Here is a 21,686-nt window from a genome sequence, read left to right as displayed (position 1 = left end):
TTTCTTTGCGAATCTTGTTCAATTCTTTTTGGGTGTCCCTCAGGATAAAGTGGTTCCTGAGTCATCTTACATCCTCTAGTTGCAACTCTAACAGCAAAGTCATGTATATTATGATTCATTTCATCAAGTAATTCTCTTTGTGATTTAGCAACTTGCTCTAACTAGGTTTGAACCATAGAAGCATGTTTTCCAACACCTCTAACATCATTTGAGATTCTAAATAACAAGTCACTCAAGCAAGCAATCATATCAGAATTATATTTCAATTGTTTTGTAACATTTGCATTGAAGTGGTCTTGTTTTCTAATGTAGTTTTCAAACTCATAAAGGCATTGGCTAGGATGCATATTGTGAGGATTATCATTTTCATTGAACTTCATAAGAGAATTTACCTCTACCACCTTAGGCAGTGGTGGTGTATCAAGCCCATGTATTTCTTCAATAGGAGGTAAATTTTAACATCCTCGGCCTTAATACCTTTTTCCTTCATAGATTTCTTTGCCTCTTGCATATCTTCAGGACTGAGATATAATATACCCCTCTTCTTCGGAGTGGGTTTAGGCGGTGGTTCGGGAATAGTCCAATCATCATAATTTTTCAATATGTTATTCAATAATTCTTCAGCTTGAGCAATAGTTCGTTCCCTGAAAACACAACCAACACAACTACCTAGGAAGTCCCTAGAAGCATCGGTTAGTCCATTATAGAAGATATCAAGTATTTCATTTTTCTTAAGAGGATGATCAGGCAAAGCATTAAGTAACTGGCAAAGCCTCCCCCAAGCTTGTGGGAGACTCTCTTCTTTAGTTTGAACAAAGTTAAATATTTCCTGTAAGGCAACTTGTTTCTTATGAGCAAGAAAATATTTTTCAGAGAAGTAGTAAATCATATCCTGGGGACTACGCACACAACCAGGAGCAAGAGTATTGTACCAAGCTTTAGCATCACCCTTTAATGAGAAAGGAAATAATTTGAGAATAAAATAGTATCGAGTTTTCTCATCATGAATAAAAAGGGTGGCTATATCATTCAACTTAGTAAGATGTGTCACAACAGTTTCAGTTTCGTAACCATGGAAAGGATCAGATTCAACCAAAGTAATTAACTCTGGGTCGACAGAGAATTCATAATCCTTATCAGCAATAACAATAGGTGAAGTAGCAAACTTAGGATCGCATTTCATTCTAGCATTCAGAGATTTTTCTTTATACTTGTGTAATAATTTTTCTAGATCATCTCTATCCTTACAAGCAAGAATATCTCTAGTTGCCTCTTCACTCATAACATAGCCTCTGGTACCTTAGGCAATTCATATCTAGGAGGGCTAGCTCTAGCAAGTGTTTCAGGAGTTTCAGTTTCAAGCTCATCATCAGATTCAACAACATCATGTTGTACTCTAGCAATTTGTGCATCAACAAATTCACCAAGTGGCACATCATCATTATCGAGCATGGTACTAGCATAATCATAAGCATCATTCATAGTAGAAGTAGCATCATCAATAACTTGCGACATATCAGAACTAATAGCATGTGGTGGTGTTGCAAGTTTACCCATAACAGAAGGTGAATCTAAAGCAGAACTGGATAGCAGTTCCTTAGCTCCCCTCGTCTTTGAGGGAAATATTTTAGTCTTAGCATCCTTCAGATTCTTCATAGTGATAAATTGATAATAATCCCAAGTGACTCAACAAATATAGCTATGCTCCCCAGCAATGGCGCTACCCACAAGTATAGGGGATCACAACAGTTTTCGAGGGTGGAGTATTCAACCCAAATTTATAGATTCGACACAAGGGGAGCCAAAGAATATTTCAAGGTATTAGCAGCTGAGTTGTCAATTCAACCACACCTGGAGATTAATTATCTGCAGCAAAGTGATTAGTAGCATAGTAGTATGATAGTTTTGATGATAGCAGCAGTAGTAACAGTAACAGTAACAGTGATAGCAGTGATATTGTAGCAGTAACAGTAGCAGTAGCAACGGTAGTAACTTAGCGAGAACAATATAAGATATATTTGTAGGCATTGGATCAGTGACTTGTTGGATGATATTCATCATGTGACAGTTATAACCTAGGGCGATATGGCACTAGCTCCAGTTCATCGATATAATGTAGGCATGTATTCCGTTAATAGTCATACGTGCTTTATTAAAAGAACTTGCATGACATCTTTTGTCCTACCCTCCTGTGACAGCGGGGTCCATATTGGAAACTAAGGGATATTAAGGCCTCCTTTTAATAGAGAACCGGAACAAAGCATTAACACATAGTGAAAACATGAACTCCTCAAACTACGGTCATCACCGAGAGTGGGCCCGGTTGTTGTCACTCCGGGGTTGTCGGATCATAACCGTAGTAGGTGACTATAACTTGCAAGATCAGATCTAAAACATGGATATAATGATGAATTCATAAATGGTTCAGATCTGAGTTCATGGCACCCGAGCCCAAAGTGACAAGCATTAAGCATAGCAAAGTCATAGCAATATCAATCTAAGAACATAGTGGATACTAGGGATCAGGCCCTAACAAAACTAACTCGATTCCATGATGAATCTCATCCAACTCCTCACGGACCAGCGAGCCTATGAAGGAATTACTCACTCTGGGTGGGGAGCATCATGGAATTGGTGATGGAGATGGGTTGGTGATGACGAAGAACGAAGATCCCCCTCTCCAGAGCCCCAAACGGACTCCAGATCTGCCCTCCCGAGGAAGAACAGGGCTTGGCGGCGGCTCCGTCTCGTGGATCGCGATAATTCTTTCTCCCTATTTTTTTATGGAAATATGTGATTTTATGGTATCAGGGGGGTCGTCTGTGGAGCCACCAGGTGGGTACAACCCACCTGGGCGCGCCAAGGGAGGGGCGCACCCTGGTGGGTTGGGCCCACCCAGGTGCCCCTCTCCTGTAGGTCTTGACTCCAGAAATTCTTATTATTGATATAAAAATCCTCGCAAAGTTTCGTTCCATTCCGAGAACTTTTATTTCTGCACAAAAACAACACCATGGTAGTTCTGCTGAAAACAGCGTCATTCCGGGGTTAGTTTCATTCAAAACATGCAAATTAGAGTCCAAAACAAGAGGAAAAGCGTGAGAAAAAGTAGATACATTGGACACGTATCAGCAAGGCCTACAACTGCTGAAGACGCACCACCGTTCAGATGCCACCAGCTGAAGCAGCAGGGGGAGACCCAGCTGCAGCACATGCTCAGGAGACCAACCTGGTGGAACGGACTGCTAAGCAGTCTGATGCTTCAGAACCGCCTGCTAAGCAGTCTGTAGGTCCAGAACCGACTGCTCATCAGCCTGTTCTGCAGCCACGTGATCAGCATACCCATGTGTCAGCACTTCCTACTCAGCAAACCAACGTGTTGGCACGGCCTCCTCAGCACACCGACAAGTTGGCACCACCAGCGCAGAAACCCGACATAGCTTCAACGCATGGTCAGCAGTCTGATGCCTCTACTCCTATAGCCCAGTAGTCCGTCATAGCAGCACCACCAGCTCAGCGGTCCGGCATAGTTAAACCGTCTGCTAAGCAGTCCGTCGAAGCTTCATCGTCTGCTCGGCAGTCTACCTTTCAGCCAACCAGACATTCTACTAGAAATGCTTCAAGTACCAAGAAGGAAGCGGCCAAAAAGGTTGCACCCGTGAGGAAGCACACCGGGAGAGCAAAGAGGAAAGAGAACGATTGCCTCTTACTTAAAGCACTCATCGCCCAGAACCAAATTAACATCAAGTTGTTCGAATTGGGGAGTAATATTATTTCTGACGGCATGGATGATGAAGAAATAGATTTGCAGCTTGCTAAAAATAAAGCAGACGTACTTGAAGAAGACAATTACATCCGTTGCCAACCATTTCTTGTTGGTGAATACTTTGATGAGTGCAGCTCCAGTTGCCGCAAGTTACATAAATATTGCATGGATCAAATGTCAGCAGGTCATCATGTTCTGCTAGTCCACTACAACAGAGATCATTTCCGACACGATGTTGGTTCCATCAATGTGAGTTTCGAGGACTTACATCTCTTCTTCAACTTCAACAATCTCGATGCCACTCTTGTTAGATGCCTGATTTTGTAAGTACTTAACGAACTTTGATCAACTGCTTCATACAAGGATGTAAATGATAAACAGCTAACTACATTTTATTCCTCTTAGGGAATTGAATGCGCAGAGAAGAAAAAGGGAGAGTCTGTATTTCATAGATCCTGCATTAGCAAATGGCACAACATTAGATGGTAAGGACCTACGGGACTGGGCCATTAACACAGTCATCTGTATCTTCAAAAACACGTCCCATGTAGAATCATTTCTCTGGCCATATCATGAATGGTAAGTCAAGTAAACAGCCACGCATACACTCATTGTCTTTCAGATTTTGACATAATTTGTAAGTTCATGGCTTTCTTAATATGTAGCAATCATTGGATATTGGTATTCATTGTTCCAAACAAGAACACAGTTTACTACATGGATTCTCTCAAAGAGTCAATAAACGCTCAGGATCTGACGCGTCTTTAGCAGTTCATGGATAGGTATTGAATTCTATGATGTTGAAATTAATTTGCATTCATATCTGGTTCAATAATTGATGTTGTCAAAATTCATCTTCATTTGCAGTGTGCTCGCATTGTGGAAAGCTAAACCAGGGTACATGTTCAAGAGGGAACTACCTCTGCAGCACAAGATAGTTTCTCCGGTAACACTCCAAAATTCGTTATTTTTAGAAAATTTATCCAATTGTGTGGAAATACCTTTTCTTACACTAGTAAAATGTTCAAGCTTCTAAATAAACCTCTTTCTTTTTCTGTCCAAATAAAAAATACATCTAACACCGGTTACGTTGTTCCTAACAGGAAAAATACATGACTAATTCTGTAAAAAAATTAGTGTCCTCAGCAACAAGCAGAGACCAACCTTTGTGGATACTATGTTTGCAAACACATGATCTCCATCTACAAATCTGCTGATAGTTGTGAAGATACTCGCGAATTAGTACCAGTAAGTCTAAATTAATATCTTCTACTCCACTCATACGACGCATTCTGATCTTAAAAATACTGCAGCTCACCTTAGAACCAAGGACCCCTGAACCGCTCCCCGCTGGTGAATTTCTGATGGTTCGGAGATTTATCAGCGACTTCTTCCTGAATCACTACATCGATCCCACTGGTGATAATGAAGATTTCAGCATGCCTTATCCTCAAACATTGAGTAAGAGTTAGCCGCTAAACATATACGCATGGATCCATTGTTTTCCATCTGATGAGGTCTTCGTATTTCATACACTATGATTAATTATGTAATGCATATATGTGTCGACAAATCATTGGAATTTAGCTACCATATGTTCAATTGCAATTGTTACGAAATCTGATGAATGTTCTTCCTGTGGACACTATTTGTTCAATTGAATATTGTGGCGAATTTCCTTTTTGCATGTTGATTCAAATTGGGATATTTTTGTTTTAACCTGGCAATTGCTCCGCACACGGTTCAACTAAATGAGTGTGTGCGATCCACACTGGAAAGCATACGACAATCGTAGCGGAACCGTCGGTGATACACAGCAGATCGCAAACAATTTGCAGCACTACTATGTGTGCGTAGGGGCTCCGGAACCGTTTGTGATATCACGTTATCGCACACGAGAGCTCAGAGTACACCGTGCCCAATGTAAAATACAATCCCAGTCGTAAATTTTTCAAGAAACGTGTGGGATCCCAAACAAAAAGCACAGGTCAGTCTTGCCGCAACCGTCAGTGATACACAACAAATCACAAATGGTCTACATCACTTGTATGTGTGCGAAGGGGCTCCTGAACCGTTTGTGATAGAACATTATTGCACACGGTTATTGTTGGAAAACGTGTGCGATGGAGTCTTGCATAGCAGACGGGTTCAGCAAAAAACTCATGTGCGATGGGGCAGATATCGCACACAGTTCATATGTTGGCCCATGTGCCTTACATACTGTTTCTCAAATGGTTCATTACGATACACCGTTTGGTTTCACTGCATCATTAGAAACGATTAATCACCGATCCCACACATGCGAAAGAATTTAGTGTGTGTTGCATCGCACACGGTTACATTTTGGAAGGCCTTTGGATCATGGCTCTATATCCCTGACGGTTTCTGGGTCGTGTGGGAAGGACCCCCCTATCGCAGTCACTCACTTGGCGATGGTTCCAAATGCCGTCGCTGAAAGGGGTTAAAAACCGTTCGTATAGCACCTCGTTGTACCAGTGAATGACTAAACCGAAAGAGTTTCCACCAAGGCTCTTGTAAGCATTGGGACCGAAAAGGTCCATATGGAGTAGCTCAAGTCGTCTTCTTGTGGTCATGATGTTCTTCGCGGGATGTCTTCCCCCAACTTGTTTTCCTACTTGGCAAGCACTACGAAGTCTATCCTTGTCAAATATAACATCTTTAACACCAAGGATATGATCTCCTTTAACAAGCTTATCAAGATTTCACATGCCAACATGTCCTAGCCTTATATACCATAACCAACCTTTAGATGATTTTGCAAAAAGACATGTACGAGGTTGGGCTCTTTTAGTGAAATCAACAATGTATAGATCACCTCTACGGACACCGGTAAATACCATATTATGATTATCTCGACGAAACACTTGGCAATCTACTTCGGTAAATAGAACACTGAAACCGAAATTGGCTAGTCTAGAAACAGAAAGAAGATTATATCCAAGAGATTCAACAAGCATAAAAATTTGAATGGAGCCATCATTAGATATGGCCACCTTACCAAGGCTAAGTACCTTACCCTTAGACTTGTCTCCAAAATTCACATGCTCGCGTGGACCATCATTTTTCGCAAGCTCACGAAACATGTATTTATTTCCGGTCATGTGATCGGTGCATCCACTATCAAGAATCCACTCTTTTCCTCCGGTCATGTAATCTCGAAGATTTGCCATGAGACTAAGATTTCTCATAGTCTTCTCATATTCATTGTCAGATTCTTCGTCTTCATCATAGTAGCCATGCTCAACATCATCATCATCATACATGTGATCATCACCTAGGGCAAATAATTCATTAGATTTATGATCATGACATTGTGCAAGTTTGTGAATTCTAATTGTTTCCATGATAATGTTGCTAATGGTTCCAACGTCACCTTTAGCACGCATGAGATCACGAAGCTCAAATAGGCATTCATCAAACTTAGGATCGCTAGGCTTCATCTTGTGAAAGGTAATGAACTTATGAGGAATTTCATTGAGGTTCTTTAATGAGTAATTCGAAAAGCATATCTCAATGTCCTTCCGTAGGGTGTATGCGTGTTCAAGATTTTGCATACAAATAAGCACATTTCTAGGTAAACCTCCCATGATAAGATCAATGGTTCTAACATTGTGAAGCATATCAATTTCCTCTTGATGAGTGGGATGTAAGGGACCAATAGGAGGCACATAAGGACTTTGAACATACTTACTTAAGCTAAATTCATCAAAGATAGCAAGTATTTCAATTTTCCAAGAGTTATAGTACTCTCCATCAAGAATGGGCACTCTACGTCTAAGAATCCCCAAGGTAGACACATCCATATTGCTCCAATGATGATAAAACTGAAGCAATGGAAACCAAAGCTCTGATACCAATTGTAGGATCAGAGAAGATAGGTTTAGAGGGGGTGAATAGACTCTTAACCAACCAAAGGTGCAGTTTTTTGGTTCTCTTGAAGTTTAGGTAGATTTTGGCACTAGTTAAGATAACACCAAGCCTTTCTACACATGCACATCTAGAGATAGAGCAGCAAAAATAGTAAAGCATGCAATGTGCAAAAAGTAAGGGATGGAGATGGAAATTCAAATGCAATGAAGACATTGTGATTTTTGGCTTGGTTTCGATAGGTGGTGTTATCGTATGTCCATGTTGATGGAGGCTTCAACCCATGGAGGGTAATGGTTGCGAGAGTCCATAGAGGGATCCACCCACGAAGGGTCCATGAAGAAGCAACCTAGCCTATTCCATCATGGCTTACGACCAAGAAGGATTAGCCTCACTTGGGTAGATCTTCATGAAGTAGGCGATCTCCTTGCGCTTACAAACTCCTTGGTTCAACTCCACAAACTTGGACGCTCCCAAGTGACACCTAACCAATCTAGGAGACATCACTCTCCAAAAGGTAATAGACGGTGTTGTTGATGATGAACTCATTGATCTTGTGCTTCAAATGATAGTCTCCCCAACACTCAAACACTCTCTCGCAAGTTTGGCTTTGGTAGGAGAGGGGATTGAATGGAAAGCAACTTGGGGAAGGCTATAAATCAAGGTTCAAATAGTTGGATTGGAATATCTTGATTTCAACACATGAGTAGGTGGTTCTCTTCTCAGAAAATGAGTAGTGGAAGTTGTATTTAGTTCTGATGGCTCTCTTAGAGAGTAGGTGGTGCTGGAGAGGTGTAAATAGGCAGCACCAAAAATACAATTGTTACAAGTCTTTGACCCAACTCAGTGACACCAACATGAAAATCTCGGTGAGACCGACTAGTGCAAAAGACTTGACCGTTAGGCTTTTCGGTGAGACTAATCATACCAACTCGGTGGGACCAAAGTGCGATAGCTAGGGCAAGACCTCATTTCATAAATTCCAATCGGTTCATCTCGGTGATTCCAAAATGAAGCAACTTCATCACAGGAACTTGGTCAGGCCATCTTGGTGAGATTGATATCCATTTCGGCTGCACTAAAGTATTAGGGTTTGGCATATGGAGTGTATATGGTAATCTCGGTGGGTCCGGATGAGAGCTTTTCAGTGGGACTGAGATGAACTTTAGGGTTTTGGATAAGATGGGAGTGGAGAAATATTTGAGGGTTTTGGAGCAATATCGCTAAGCACTTGAGCAATTGAGTCATGATCAAAACCTCACCCCCTTTTAATAGTATTTGCTTTCCTATGGACTCAATGTGATCTTGGATCACTTAACCAAAAATGTAGAGTCTTGAAGCTTTGTCAATCTTTATCCTTTGTATTTTGAAGGGGTCCACATCCTCGTGTCCTTGCCATGCCACTGTTGAACTTGTTTGAAACATACTAGATAAAAGTATTAGTCCAAAAATATGTGTTTTGTCATTGATTACCAAAACTACCAAGGGAGCAAATGTGCTTTCAGTTATGCATCTTCATATTGATCTTGGCTATGCGTAGGCGCAAATTTTTTGTTTTCTACTACGTTTCCTGACAATTTTTCCACCGCCGTCTGTGAGGCGGAGCACTTTTGCCCTGTGGCAGGCTGATCTATCGGAGGTCCATCCCTCCGAGAGGGAGAATTCAAAGACATCATTATCACAACACTCTGTTCATCATTGTGATCATCATCTCCATTAACGACTTCATCAACACCTTCATCTCCATCATCACCCTCAACTTTAGCTTTTTGATCTATGAACTTCTATCTCAGACCCTTTGTTGAGAGTAGTGTGATTACTCCTTATAGTTGATTATTAGAAGTGTTATTGATGAAAGATTCATATGTTCACACTGTAAATCATATTTTTCATCCCCACCGATCATGATCCATATGATGTGTCGTGAGTAGTATGGTACGGTCTTGAGGACATGGGATAAACCTTGTTGCTATTAATCTTGTGAAGTTGAATATAGTTCAATATTGTCATATTATGTTGTGATGTAATTCTCTAGTGGTGATGTGCGAACGTCGACTGCATATCACTTCACCTCCGTGGGCCTAGAGGAGAGCATTGTGTGACTAGTTTATCTATGATGGGCGGTTGGAGTGATGGAAAGTACTAAACCCTATGTTTATGAATTGTTACTCGAGGAGGCTATTGGAACTCCAAAAATATATTGCTATGGTTAGATACTATCTTAGTTATACTCTTGTATTTCCGGATGATTGCATAGATGATTTAATCATAAGTATGTCGTTGAAGTAAGAATATCACATTATCATAGTTCCACTGATAAACAAATTATTAAAGCAATGAACATTAACTCAATGAAAACAGATGAAAGTAAGTTGCTAAAACTCCCATATGTCCTCAAAAGCGATTTTATCCCTATAAGTAAAACAATTGGCTTGTCCTTAGCACAATTAACATTTGGGACACTTGCTGCACAGTTTCACTCTTGTTACAATTTACACTCTTACATTTTATCTTGTGATCATACAAATGATCAAACAATTTTTGCAGCTTTTACAGTGATTCTTCATTCTTACTAGTTTCTGTCAACCAATTTCTTCTCCTCGTCATTGGGTTCGAGGTATTTTCCTTCCATTCATAAGGTTTGTTTGTATGGTTCTTATCTTATACACTTCTGTTTATTCCTCTGGCTTTTATTATTTTAGTTAGTTTTTCCCCTTTTTGGTTACTTTCAAATGTATCTTTCCTTATTATGGTTACTTTCATATATTTTCACATTTCTAATCCTCCTTTTTAAGTAAATACTTATTAAATAATATATCAACTTTTTGATAAATTCACAAACAATTTTTTTTTCAAAAATGCGTGGACATTCCTTTATTATTGAGCATTTCATTATTTCACAAATTTTTAAAATTTCATCAACATTCTTTTTAAATACGTGAACACTTTTTGAACATATTTGAAATGTATGAATATTTTTTAGAAATATTTAATTTATTACCATTTTCAAAAGCATTAAATATTTTACAATTTAATGAATATTATTGAAAAATGTAGTTTATTTCAAAAGTGCAAGAATATTTTCTGAAATACTAAACACTTTTTAAAATGTCATGAACATTTTATAAAATATGTAAAAATCAACAAAAGATATTTTATAAAAAAATAAAGTAGGAAAAATGCAAAGAGAAAGCAAAGTAAAAGAAATAAATTCTATCCAACCAAGGGACGAGCTTGCTCGGTTGCTTGACTCCAACAGCTAATGGACCGCCCAATCAATAAGGCAAAGGGGTGGCACATTACTATAGACACTTATAGTGTCATAAAGCAGCACATACCAACATTAGTCACCAGCTTCTAAAATAGCACCCAGGTCACAAATGTGATTTTATCATTAAAAATGTCTCTAGTGTGATTGTGGTATTGATGGCATGCAAATATAGGATTAATGTGTTGGTTAATGACATTATCAATTCTTAATCCCTTGTGCATGTAGGCCACAATTCATATTCAATTTTTTTATCTAAAGAACATTTTAATGCAATCCCTGCCTATAGCCGGATTTATTAGTAGCACTGATGCCAAATAGTTTGAAGTAAAAGAGTTTGGATGAAATGGTATCTTAAGGCTCAAGGGATCATGGTTCATTGTCATTCCTCCTCGCGTGATCAAATCCTTCATTTTCCCCAAATGTAGAGTTTACACAACTTGAAATTACAACATAACTCTTCGTTCAAAAACATAATGATAGTTGGTATCCATATATTTTTTTGTTAATAAATATTTTTTTTTTGTAAATTCAATAAGAGTGGGGCAATTGAGTCGATTTTCAAGGGAAAATAGTGAAAAAAGAATTCAGAGATAGGAGAAAAAACTAAACATGAAGAGGGGGAGGTGAACGTACAATCTTTTTGAGTAGGAAATAAATAAAAAATCATATTCTAGAAAAAAGGCTTTTAAACATTTTTTTTAATCCGTTCAGAAAGCGGCATGTAGAAAAAGCCAAACATGAAAAAGAATAATATAAAAAAGAGAAAAGAGAAATAGGGAATAGGAAACAAAAACCAAAAACAAAACAAAAATAAACGGTCAAAATAAAAAGAGACCTATCACAAAAGAAAATTGGCGAGCCATGGGGAAAAAAGCGAAAACCGTGCGTTCGTTAGCTACTAAGAATCTGCTAGCTTAAAAGACCTGACCCGATGGGTTGGCCCATGTAGGCTCCACAGTGGGCGAGTAGTGAATATTGCTTGACCGATATATAGCAATTGCACAACATGCAGTTTATGTGTATACCAGCGGTGCTCCTAGCGTGCAAAATGCACTGGCATGTTCAAGGTATGTTCTTTTTTTCCTTTTGCAGGGTTGGTTTATATCGTTCTTATCTTATAAACTTCTGATTTTTTTTCTCCGGCTTTTATTATTTATTTAGTGTTTTCCATTTTTGGTCATTTCAAATAGTTTTTCCTTATCAGGTTACTTTCATATATTTACCCTGTTTTTTATTTCCTATTTTTTGAATAAATACTTTATAAATAATATATTAAATTTTTTCATAATTTCACAAATTTTGTTTAAAAATTAAATACATGAACATTGATTTCTAAAGACATGAATACTTTTTATTGTATGAATTTTTTTTAATATGTGAATATTTTTACGAAATACGTAATTTATTTATATATATGAACTTTTCAAAAAGTGCAAACATGTTTCTAAAAGCATTAAAATATTATAAATTTAATGAATATTATCAAAAACTATGTACATCTTTCAAATGGAATAATATTTCTAGAATAGGTAAAAAATATCTAAACATCATGAAAATTATGAACATATTTATAAATTAACAAAAGATATTTTCTAAAATAAATTTAAGTAAGAAAAATAAGTGCGAGAGCTAAGTAAAAGAAATAAATTATAGTCAACCTGGGGGAGAGCCCGTTCGGTTGATTGACCCCAACGGATAATGCGCTGCCCAATCTATAAGGCAACAGGGTGGCACAGTGCTATAGGGGACTTATAGCGTCATATAGCAGCACACGACAATATTTATCATGAGCTTCTATAGGAGCACCTAGGTCTCAAATGTGACTTTATATAAAAAAGGCCTTTAATGTTATTTTGGTATTCATGGCACACAAATATAGGATTAATGTGTATATTTATTATAAATACATAATTTATTTAACTATATGAATTATTAAAAATATCGAACATTTATTAAACAATTAAAATATTTTTAAATTTATTGGATACTGTTCAAAAAATTATGTTCATTTTTTCAAAAGTGCAAGTATTTTAGAAATAGTTAAACACTTTTCATAACATCGTGGTTTTTTAAAATACTTAAAAATCAATTAAAGATATTTTAAAAATAAATTAAAACTATGAAAATACAAATGGAGAGCAAAGTAAAATAAATGAATTCTAGCCTTTTTTGAGGGGGTAGAAAGAAATTCTAGGCAGCCCGGGTGTGAGCCCACTCTCGGTTGCTTGACATCAACGACTAATGGGTTGCCCAATCCATAAGGCAACCGGGTGGTATAGGGCTGTAGGATACTTATAGCGTCATGTAGCAGCGCACACCAACATTAGTCATGACCTTCTGAAACAGAACCTAGGTCTCAGATGTGATTTTATCTAAAAAGGTCTCTAATGTGATTGTGGTATTGATGGCACACAAACATAGGATTAATGTTTTGGTTAGTTACATTGTTGATTCTTAATTCATATTCAATTTGCTATCTCAAGAATATTTTTTAATACAATCCATGCCTACTGCCAAGTTTAGTAGTAGCACTCATGCCAAATAGTTTGAAGTAAAAGGATTTGGATGAAATGCTATCCGAAGGCTCAAGGGATCATGGTTCATTGTCATTCCTCCTCGCGAGAAAAAACCTTTATTTTCCCTGAACGTGGAGTTCACACAACTTCAAATTACAACGTTACTCTTCGTTCAAAAACATAATGATAGTTGGTATCCATATAGTTTTATTGTTAAACCCATATTTACAAGCATTTATTGGCTTCTAATAAACAAATACTTTGTCAATTAAATAAGAGATGGATAGTTGAGCCTATGTTCAAGGAATGGTGGAAAAATTAGAGATAGGAGAAAGGGACCAAAACAGGGAGAGGGAGGGGTGACCGTACAATCTTTTTGAATAGGAAAATTGTCATGCAAATATACAGGAAAATTGTTCATGTTTCAAAAAAAAAGCCTTCAAGCATTTTTCAAATCCATTGAAAGAGAAACCCCTTGAAAAAAGACAAATTGTGAAAAGAATAATATAAAAAGGAAAAAGAGAAACACGAAACATAAAACAAACATAAAAGGGCAAAAAACGAAAAAGACATCTCACAAAAGAAAATTGGATGAACCACAGTAAGAAAAGAAAATCGTGCTCAAGTAAACTACTCCCTCCGTCCGAAAAAGCTTGTCCTAAACTTGTCTTTTAAATGAATGTATCTAGCACTAACTTGAAGCTAGATACATTTATTTGAGGGACAAGTTTTTTCGGACGGGAGGAGTACTACGAATCCGCTAGCTTAAAATACCCGACCATATGGGTTAGCCCATGTAGGCAGCGTCATCGGCGAGTAGCGCTTATTGCTCAAGGATATATAGCAATTGCCCTACATGTTGTTTATGCGTATACCAACGGTGCTCCCAGCGCGGCAACATGTGCTGGCACATTCGAGGTATGTTCTTTTATGGTTTCTATCTTATACACTTCTTGTTTCCCTCTGCCTTTTATTATTTTATTTAGGTTTTTCCCTTTTTGGTTACTGTCAAATATATTTTCCCTTTTCCTGGTCACTCCCATATATTTTGCACGCTTTTTATCTTCTCTTCTTTTATAAAATACTTTCTAACTAATATATTACTTTTTGATAAATTCACAAACATGCTTGTTTCCAAAATACGTGAACATTTTCAATTATCGAGCATTTTTTTATTTCACCACAATTTTTAATTTCATGAACATTGTTTTCTAAATTAGTGAACACTTTTTGATTGTATGAATTTTTTAATGTGCGAGTATTTTTCATAAATACATAATTTATTTAACTATAAAATGTTTTACAAAAGTGTGAATGTTTCTTAAAATACATTAAAATATTTTTAAATTTAATGGATACTGGTTAAAAAATTATGTTCATTTTTCAAAAGTGCAAGAATATTTTAGAAAATAGGTAAATACTTTTCTAAACGTCATGCATTTTTTAAAAATACTTTAAAATCAACTAAAGATCTTTTTAAAAATAAACTGAAATAAGAAAAATACAAATGGAGAGCAAAGTAAAAGAAATAAGTTCTAGCCTTTTTTGGGGGGTGTGGAAATAAATACTAGCCAATACGGGGGCGAGCCCGCTCGGTTGCTTGACCCTAACGGCTAATGAGCTGCCCAATCTATAAGGCAAGGGGTGGCACTGTGCTATTGGACACTTACAACATCATATAGCAGCCCACACCAACATCAGCCCTCAGCTTCTAAAAGAGCATCTACGTCACAACTGTGATTTTGTTTAAAGGTCTCTGGTATTGATGGCACACACATATAGGATTAAAGTGTTCGTTAATTGCATTATCAGTTCTTAATCCCTTGTGTGTGCAGGCCACAACGTTCATCTTCAATTCAGCCCTGCTATATGTATGGTACTATTCCTGCTATATGTATGGTACTATTCGCCCGATTTTCAGATGATGCTATGGATCCAACCATGCATGGTAAGGAAAATCATTCAGGGGAGCCTCGAGCGTAGAGTAGTTCCGCCTTCAATTTCAGTATCTGAAGATTATTATAGTTTGAAGTAGAAGGACTTGGATGAAATGCTAGCCTAAGGCTCAAGGGGTCTCATTGTCATTCCTCCTCGCGAGATGAAATCCCTCATTTTTCCTAAATGTAGAGTTTACACAACTTAAAATTAGAACGCTACTCTTCGTTTTAATAGTTGGTACCTAGACCGATGGTTGGTGCATAAATGAAGCACATCGCCGACCTTATAAGGGCATCTTCAAGGCGAACCCATAAACCTCCTGCAATCGTTTGTACCGCGGAAGTCATTCAATGTGGTCTAGTATTGGTCCGTGAGGCAGTTCGGACGCGACTTCTCCTGCAAAACAGAGACAAAAGTGGGGGAGATTTACGAGAGTCCGGACACGCGAAACGTACGAATCCGACACCCCAGACCCACCCAAAATCCTTCTCAGACCCTGCGACTACATCCTCCCCATTTTCTCTCCTTCTTTCTTTCTCTCTTGCAATCGTCGCCACTCCACCACCCTGGCCACCACGCCACGCCCCTGCCGTAAATCCGTATCTCCATCACCTTTGGCGATCTAGCAGGGCTCCCCGCCGCTTCTCCTCTGTCTTAGTTCAACCCCCTGTCCTCCGACCGCCCCACCAGGTACCATCCCCTACCATGCCCGACAACCATTCGATGAATCGCCGGAGCTGAAAATAGCCGTCCCTTCTTGTTTGTAGCAATGGATTTTGATTTGGAGTTTTCGGATGCAATGTCCCCCGATGCACTGTTCGTAGAACATTTTCGTCGGCGTTTTCGGATGCGCAAGACCGTCTTCGATCGATTGTACCATGGTGTCCAGTCCTACGATGACAACTTCATCCTGAAGAAGGACGTCGTGGAAACGATTGGCTTCCCTGGTTACCAGAAGTGCACGGCCGCACTCCGGATGCTTGCATATGGTACGACCGCTGATTCGTGGGACAAGTACCTACAGATGTCTGAGAGCACATGCGGAGATGCCATGGCCAGGTTTGCAACTGCCGTGGTCGAGGTGTTCGGACCTTAGTACCTGAGAGAACCAACTATGGCCGACACCGAGAGGCTCCTGGCAATCTCAAAAGCAAGAGGGTGGCCAGGTTTGCTTGGATCTCTTGATTGCATGCATTGAAAATGGAAGAACTGTCCGAAGGCTTTACAAGGGCAATATCAAGGTCAAGCCCACCATCACTCTTGAAGCAGTTGCATCACAGGATCTTTGGATTTGCATGATTTCTTTGGCATGCCAGGGTCTCACGACGACATTAATGTGCTGCAACGATCGCCGTTGTTTGCAAGACCGATTGAAGGAGAAGCTCCTCCTTGCCACTATACTGTCAATGAACATGAGTACAACATGGGCTACTATCTGATTGACGCTATCTATCCTACATGGGCTACCTTTACCAACACCATCTCAAACGCAGTTAGCCAGAAAAAGGCTCACTTTACTCAAAGACAAGAAGCAGGTAGAAAGGATGTCAGGGAGGGCATTTGAAGTTCTTCAGGCCCGTTTTGCAGTTGTCGTGGACCTGCAAAACAATGAGATCCAAAGACCTTGTGAGAGGTGATGACATGTTATGTGATCGTCGAAGATGAGGGGATGCTGCCGCAACTCTAGAATTTAAGAACATGGGTGATCCTATCCAACTTCTGGACTAGAATCCGGTCACATTTGAGGAGTTTATTCAAATGTATCAACAAATTCGGTATCGACCAACTCAAGGAGGATCTGATTGAGCATCAGTGCGCACCAGAATCCGATAACTGGCGTGTGACTACTATTTTTTCTTTTTCGGGTAGCTGACCTGTGACTACGAGTGAACGACAAGACAGAGCGCATAGAATACATTGTCCAAACTCTGGATGAAGCCTTGGATCAAAATTTCAGAACTAGTACTCTTATTTGAACTTCCTTACAATCATCTAGCTACAACTACACACAAATCCCCACCCCCTTATAACGGAGGGGCTTTGAGCCGCTGTCCCTGCCTCCCCACACTGTCTCCAACATTTCCGTTGATGTTCTGAACCATCCTCTCTTGCTACCACTACATAATAGTGCCTAGACACCGCCGATACCAATGCAGAGAACGATGGTTCTCCGGTTCTCTGACCACTCATCTGAGGCTGTTCACGAAGGCGAGGAGGGACTGGACGTCCCTCTTCTCGGACGGGTACTTGATGGGCTTCACGGTGCGGCCGGGGAAGAGGAGGATCGTTGGGAAGCTCTGCAGCTGCAGCTCCGCCTGCGCGAATGGCTTCTGCTCACCGTCTGCACGGAACTTGGCCACCTTGATGCCGGAGCCGCTCAGCTTCTCGGCCAGCTCAACGTAGGACGCCTCCATTGCCTGCACGACACGACCCACCACAATCGTTTCAGCAAACCATGTTCTGATTTCCTGAACGTAGTTGGCAACAGAATCGCAAAATAGATGGACCTGGCAGTATGGGCACCAGGGAGCGTAGAGGACGGTGAGCCACGGCTCGGCGCGGTTCTCCAGCCGCAGGAGGTTCTCGATCCCGGGACGGGTGAGGTTGACGATTGCCTGGCTCTGGAAGATGTCTGGGGCGCTGGCCTCGGCCGAGCCGTTGCCGTTGACGCCGACCTTGGGTGCCTGACCTTCCTTGTCGATGTTACCCTTGTGGAGGCCGCACTCCTTGGCCGTGGCGTCCTCCCACCACCACCTCCCTTCCCTCTCGTGCTGCCCCGGCAACACGGGCCTGGTGCACGGCTCGCACCCAATGGAGACGTAGCCCTGAAACACAAAGTTCAAGTGCGTGTAAGAAGAATTTCCCAGATTGCATGTCCGTATTACACCTCTGCAACCGAGGGGCACTTACTTGAGCATGCAGGGTGTTCACAGGGACATCCATGGTCCTGAGGAAGGTCCAGATATCCTTGCCATCCACATTAGCCACAGGGTTCCACTTGATCAAGCTACCGGCTCCACCATCCAGCCCTTCAAAAGACGGATCAACCTGGACCAACAAAAAATTCAAATGATCATTAGGTGTCGAAACATCAAGAGTTCAAGACACAATATCAAAATGCATTTTTTTCACGTGATTGATACTGAAAAATGCAGGTGGTGTCATGGTGCATGGAGTATCATCATACCTGAACAACGGGGATGCTGGCCCTGGTGCCAGGGGACTGGTCCTTCCTCTGCCCGGTGATCCAGGCCTTGAGGCCCTTGAGGGCCCTCCTCAACGGCCGAACCTTCCTCACCCTGCAGCACTCCTGGTGGCCGTCCTCGTAGAAAGAGAAGAGACCCTTGCTCCTCACAAGGTCCTGCACCTCGCTGGCCTCAGGGAACATGTACTCGATGTGGATACCGTAGTGCTTCTCCACCTTGTCGAAGAGTTGGTATGTCTCTGGGTTCAGCCGCCCCGTGTCAAGGCTGAACACCCTGAAGGGGCGTCCAGTCAGCTTCGCGTATTCGATGAGAGCCACGTCCTCGGCACCACTACACAATCCAGAGTGAATCCACATCAGTGAAATGCCAACAAGTTCCTTGTGCGTGTGATGAAAGATTTGCAAGTACTTCAGATATACTCCTTTCGTCCCATAATGCAAGTCGTTTTTTTTTTCAAACTTGTCTTTCAAATGGATGTATCTATCTAGCACTAACTTTATGCTAGATAAATCCATTTGAGGACAAGTTTTTCCAGACGGAGGGAGTACTTAGCAATCCTGCATAGAATTGCTGCTACTTACACTACACGACTGGTTCAGGTTGCGTTTCAGTCTTCTGTTCTCCGTTTGGAACATGTTAGCTGTGAACGAGTACGTGTGGCTTTATTAAATGAAAAAGAGTGCTATACTACTACTCCTAGGACGTAACGGAATCTATTAGGCCGCTGTCGATTTTTGACGCCACACCTTTTTTATGTTCCGTATGATAGTCAAGCAAATATTCTGTCCGCCTGTGCGTGGTTGGTGGGCCATAATTCTAGCTCTGGTCCAAGGAGAGTCCCGTACAACGGAGAAAATGAATCTAGACGCCCTCCCAGTCTTGTTCACCAGTCTAGATACATGAGGACCAGGTAATAGACGGGTTTGTTGCGAAACCGATCCGACCCATTTACTATATTTAATTTGAGTATAATATCGCCTCAAACCTCATGATAAAAATCATGAAACTAGAGTACTTTGAAAACACAAGCTTTAGGACATGAAGCTCCAGCGGTAACTAATCCACTTACCAGCCCGGCAATGAGATCACAATCGTGCACTGAGCTATCAGATGAGGACCAGGTTGGCTTGGCAATGCCAGGAATCTCCACGACCACTCGTTCGAAAGATACCGAGATGCCACGGGCACCAGAGCCCGAGCACGAACGCGTACAAACGGGTGTATCTATTCTAATCCAGTACGCTAGGATCGGAAACCTCATCGAAAACAAGGGATCTTAAAGAGCCAAGAGCTGTGCGTGTGTCTCACCTGAAGGCGATGGCGATTTCGGAGCCGAACATGTCGAGCGCACGATCCATGATCTCCAGCGGCGACGCGCCCACCAGCTCCTGCGCCAGGGCCTCGTAGTCCACGGCCGCCGCGGCAGATGCCTCCTCCTCCACCGGCGCCACAGGCGACGAGGCCGCGGAGGCCGATACTGGCTTCCTCGCTGGCTCCGCCGCGCACAGCGGGCGCACCGCCCTCGCGCGCTGGCCCTTGGGCGCTGTTGCCGGCAGGCCCGCTGGAACCACGGCCACCTGCTGCCTCACGGCTCCAATCCTCGTGGCTGCACGGGCGAAAAATCAGGGAAGAAATTTAGACGGATTGTTCTCACGCAATTTCACATCCAAGAATCTGATGCCTCGCGTCGCCAAACATTCTCATGGAATGCACCAACAGATGGCGCAAAATACTCAAATTGAAACGAAAACCTGTCGAAATTTTGGAGGAAATGCGACCGTGTGACCATATATCATTTGCCCCAAATCATAAACATAAATTACCAGTAGATGCGCCAAGGCTGATTCCGGACAAAACCCTGAATTCAAAACAGGAAATGAACTCGGACAGCAGGCTCACCTTTGAGATCGCGCAGGGCGATGGAGTGCGACGAGATGGAAGCAGTAGCGGAAGCCATTGATTACGGGCCGCTGAATGAATCCCTCCTTCCTCTCAAATTCGCAGGGATGTTTGTCGGAGCTGGCAAATGTGTTTTAACTCCTGTGTTTTTCTCTGTGGCGGGGGAAACGGGGCTGAGTGGTTACATATAGCTCGGGCGGGAGGCAAGGTTCGTTGTATCTGGACGGGTTCTGAGGGCAGCAGCCGGGAGGGACACGTGTCGTGCTTCTATTGGCTAGAGCCGTGAGAGGGTTCCCTGGCCGATCGAAGCAGTGGCGTCACTTGGCACCGCGGAAAGGACCGGCACGTGTGGGTGCCACATGACTGCGGTGGTGACGCCGGACGTGGTGAGGTGGATCGGTGTGTGGCCGTCTTCATGCCTCCATCGGCAAAATTTCGTGTTTTGACCTTTTGGGAAATCAAATTGAGGTGTGACCCCGGTCTGAAAACATTTCGGGATTTGACCCTTTTGCCTACCGCCAAAAGGCCCGGCGGTAGAATTGTATAGCCTACCGCCGAGCACTGCGGCGGTAGCAATTTTTCCACGTCAGCACCGATAACTGCCGTCGTTCCCCCTCCACCCTACCGCCGTCCCGTCCAGCGGTAGGTTGTCTGAACCTACCACCAGAGTCTCCGGCGGTAGGGTGTGGACATATATAAACCGCGGGCCGGCCGCCCCCACCCCTTTCTCCCCCACCCAGCCGCCCCCCACCACGAAGAACAGAGCAAAACTGCTCAAAGTCGCCCTCTCTCATCCCCTCCACTCCCCCCTCCGATCTTCCTCGTTTCTTGACGGATTTTGCGGATCGAGATGGCCCCAAAGAAAGAAAAGTAAGCTCTTTCAATCCCTCCAACAAGTTTTAATCAAGCACCTTCCGATTCGTCGCATTATTCGTTTGAAATCACTCCTATTTGAAAAAAAATTTTAACCCTAGGATTGATTTAGGTTGATTCTAGATGTTATATTGTGTTAGATTTGAACTATATGATGGATGATGCATGTTCCTATGCTATGGTTGTGTTAACATGAACCCTAGTTCATAATTGATTTGAATGTTTTTTTTATATGATGGATGATGCATGTTCCTATGCTAAGATGCAAGTATTGGATGCTATGATGCAAGTATTGGATGATGCAAATATTTGATATATTTGTTATATGTAGT

General features: G+C 41.5%; 1 protein-coding gene across 1 annotated transcript; it reads right to left on the bottom strand.

Annotated features, from left to right (window-relative positions):
- Window positions 1–17,286: 17,286 nt before the first annotated feature.
- Window positions 17,287–20,645, bottom strand: LOC119363511 (probable 5'-adenylylsulfate reductase 1, chloroplastic). Its single transcript, XM_037628882.1, has 6 exons — window positions 20,482–20,645; window positions 19,891–20,188; window positions 18,564–18,912; window positions 18,287–18,424; window positions 17,884–18,201; window positions 17,287–17,793 (listed from the first exon to the last, which is right to left on the bottom strand). Exons 1-6 carry the CDS (start codon window positions 20,537–20,539, stop codon window positions 17,563–17,565), a joined length of 1,392 nt encoding a protein of 463 aa, XP_037484779.1. The 5' UTR covers window positions 20,540–20,645; the 3' UTR covers window positions 17,287–17,562.
- Between the last annotated feature and the right edge of the window lie 1,041 nt (window positions 20,646–21,686).

Source organism: Triticum dicoccoides, chromosome 2B, assembly GCF_002162155.2.
Source record: "Triticum dicoccoides isolate Atlit2015 ecotype Zavitan chromosome 2B, WEW_v2.0, whole genome shotgun sequence".
Taxonomy (NCBI): Eukaryota; Viridiplantae; Streptophyta; class Magnoliopsida; order Poales; family Poaceae; genus Triticum; species Triticum dicoccoides.
Note: the sequence above shows the minus strand (reverse complement) of the source record. Positions and strands in the feature narration are given on the sequence as shown.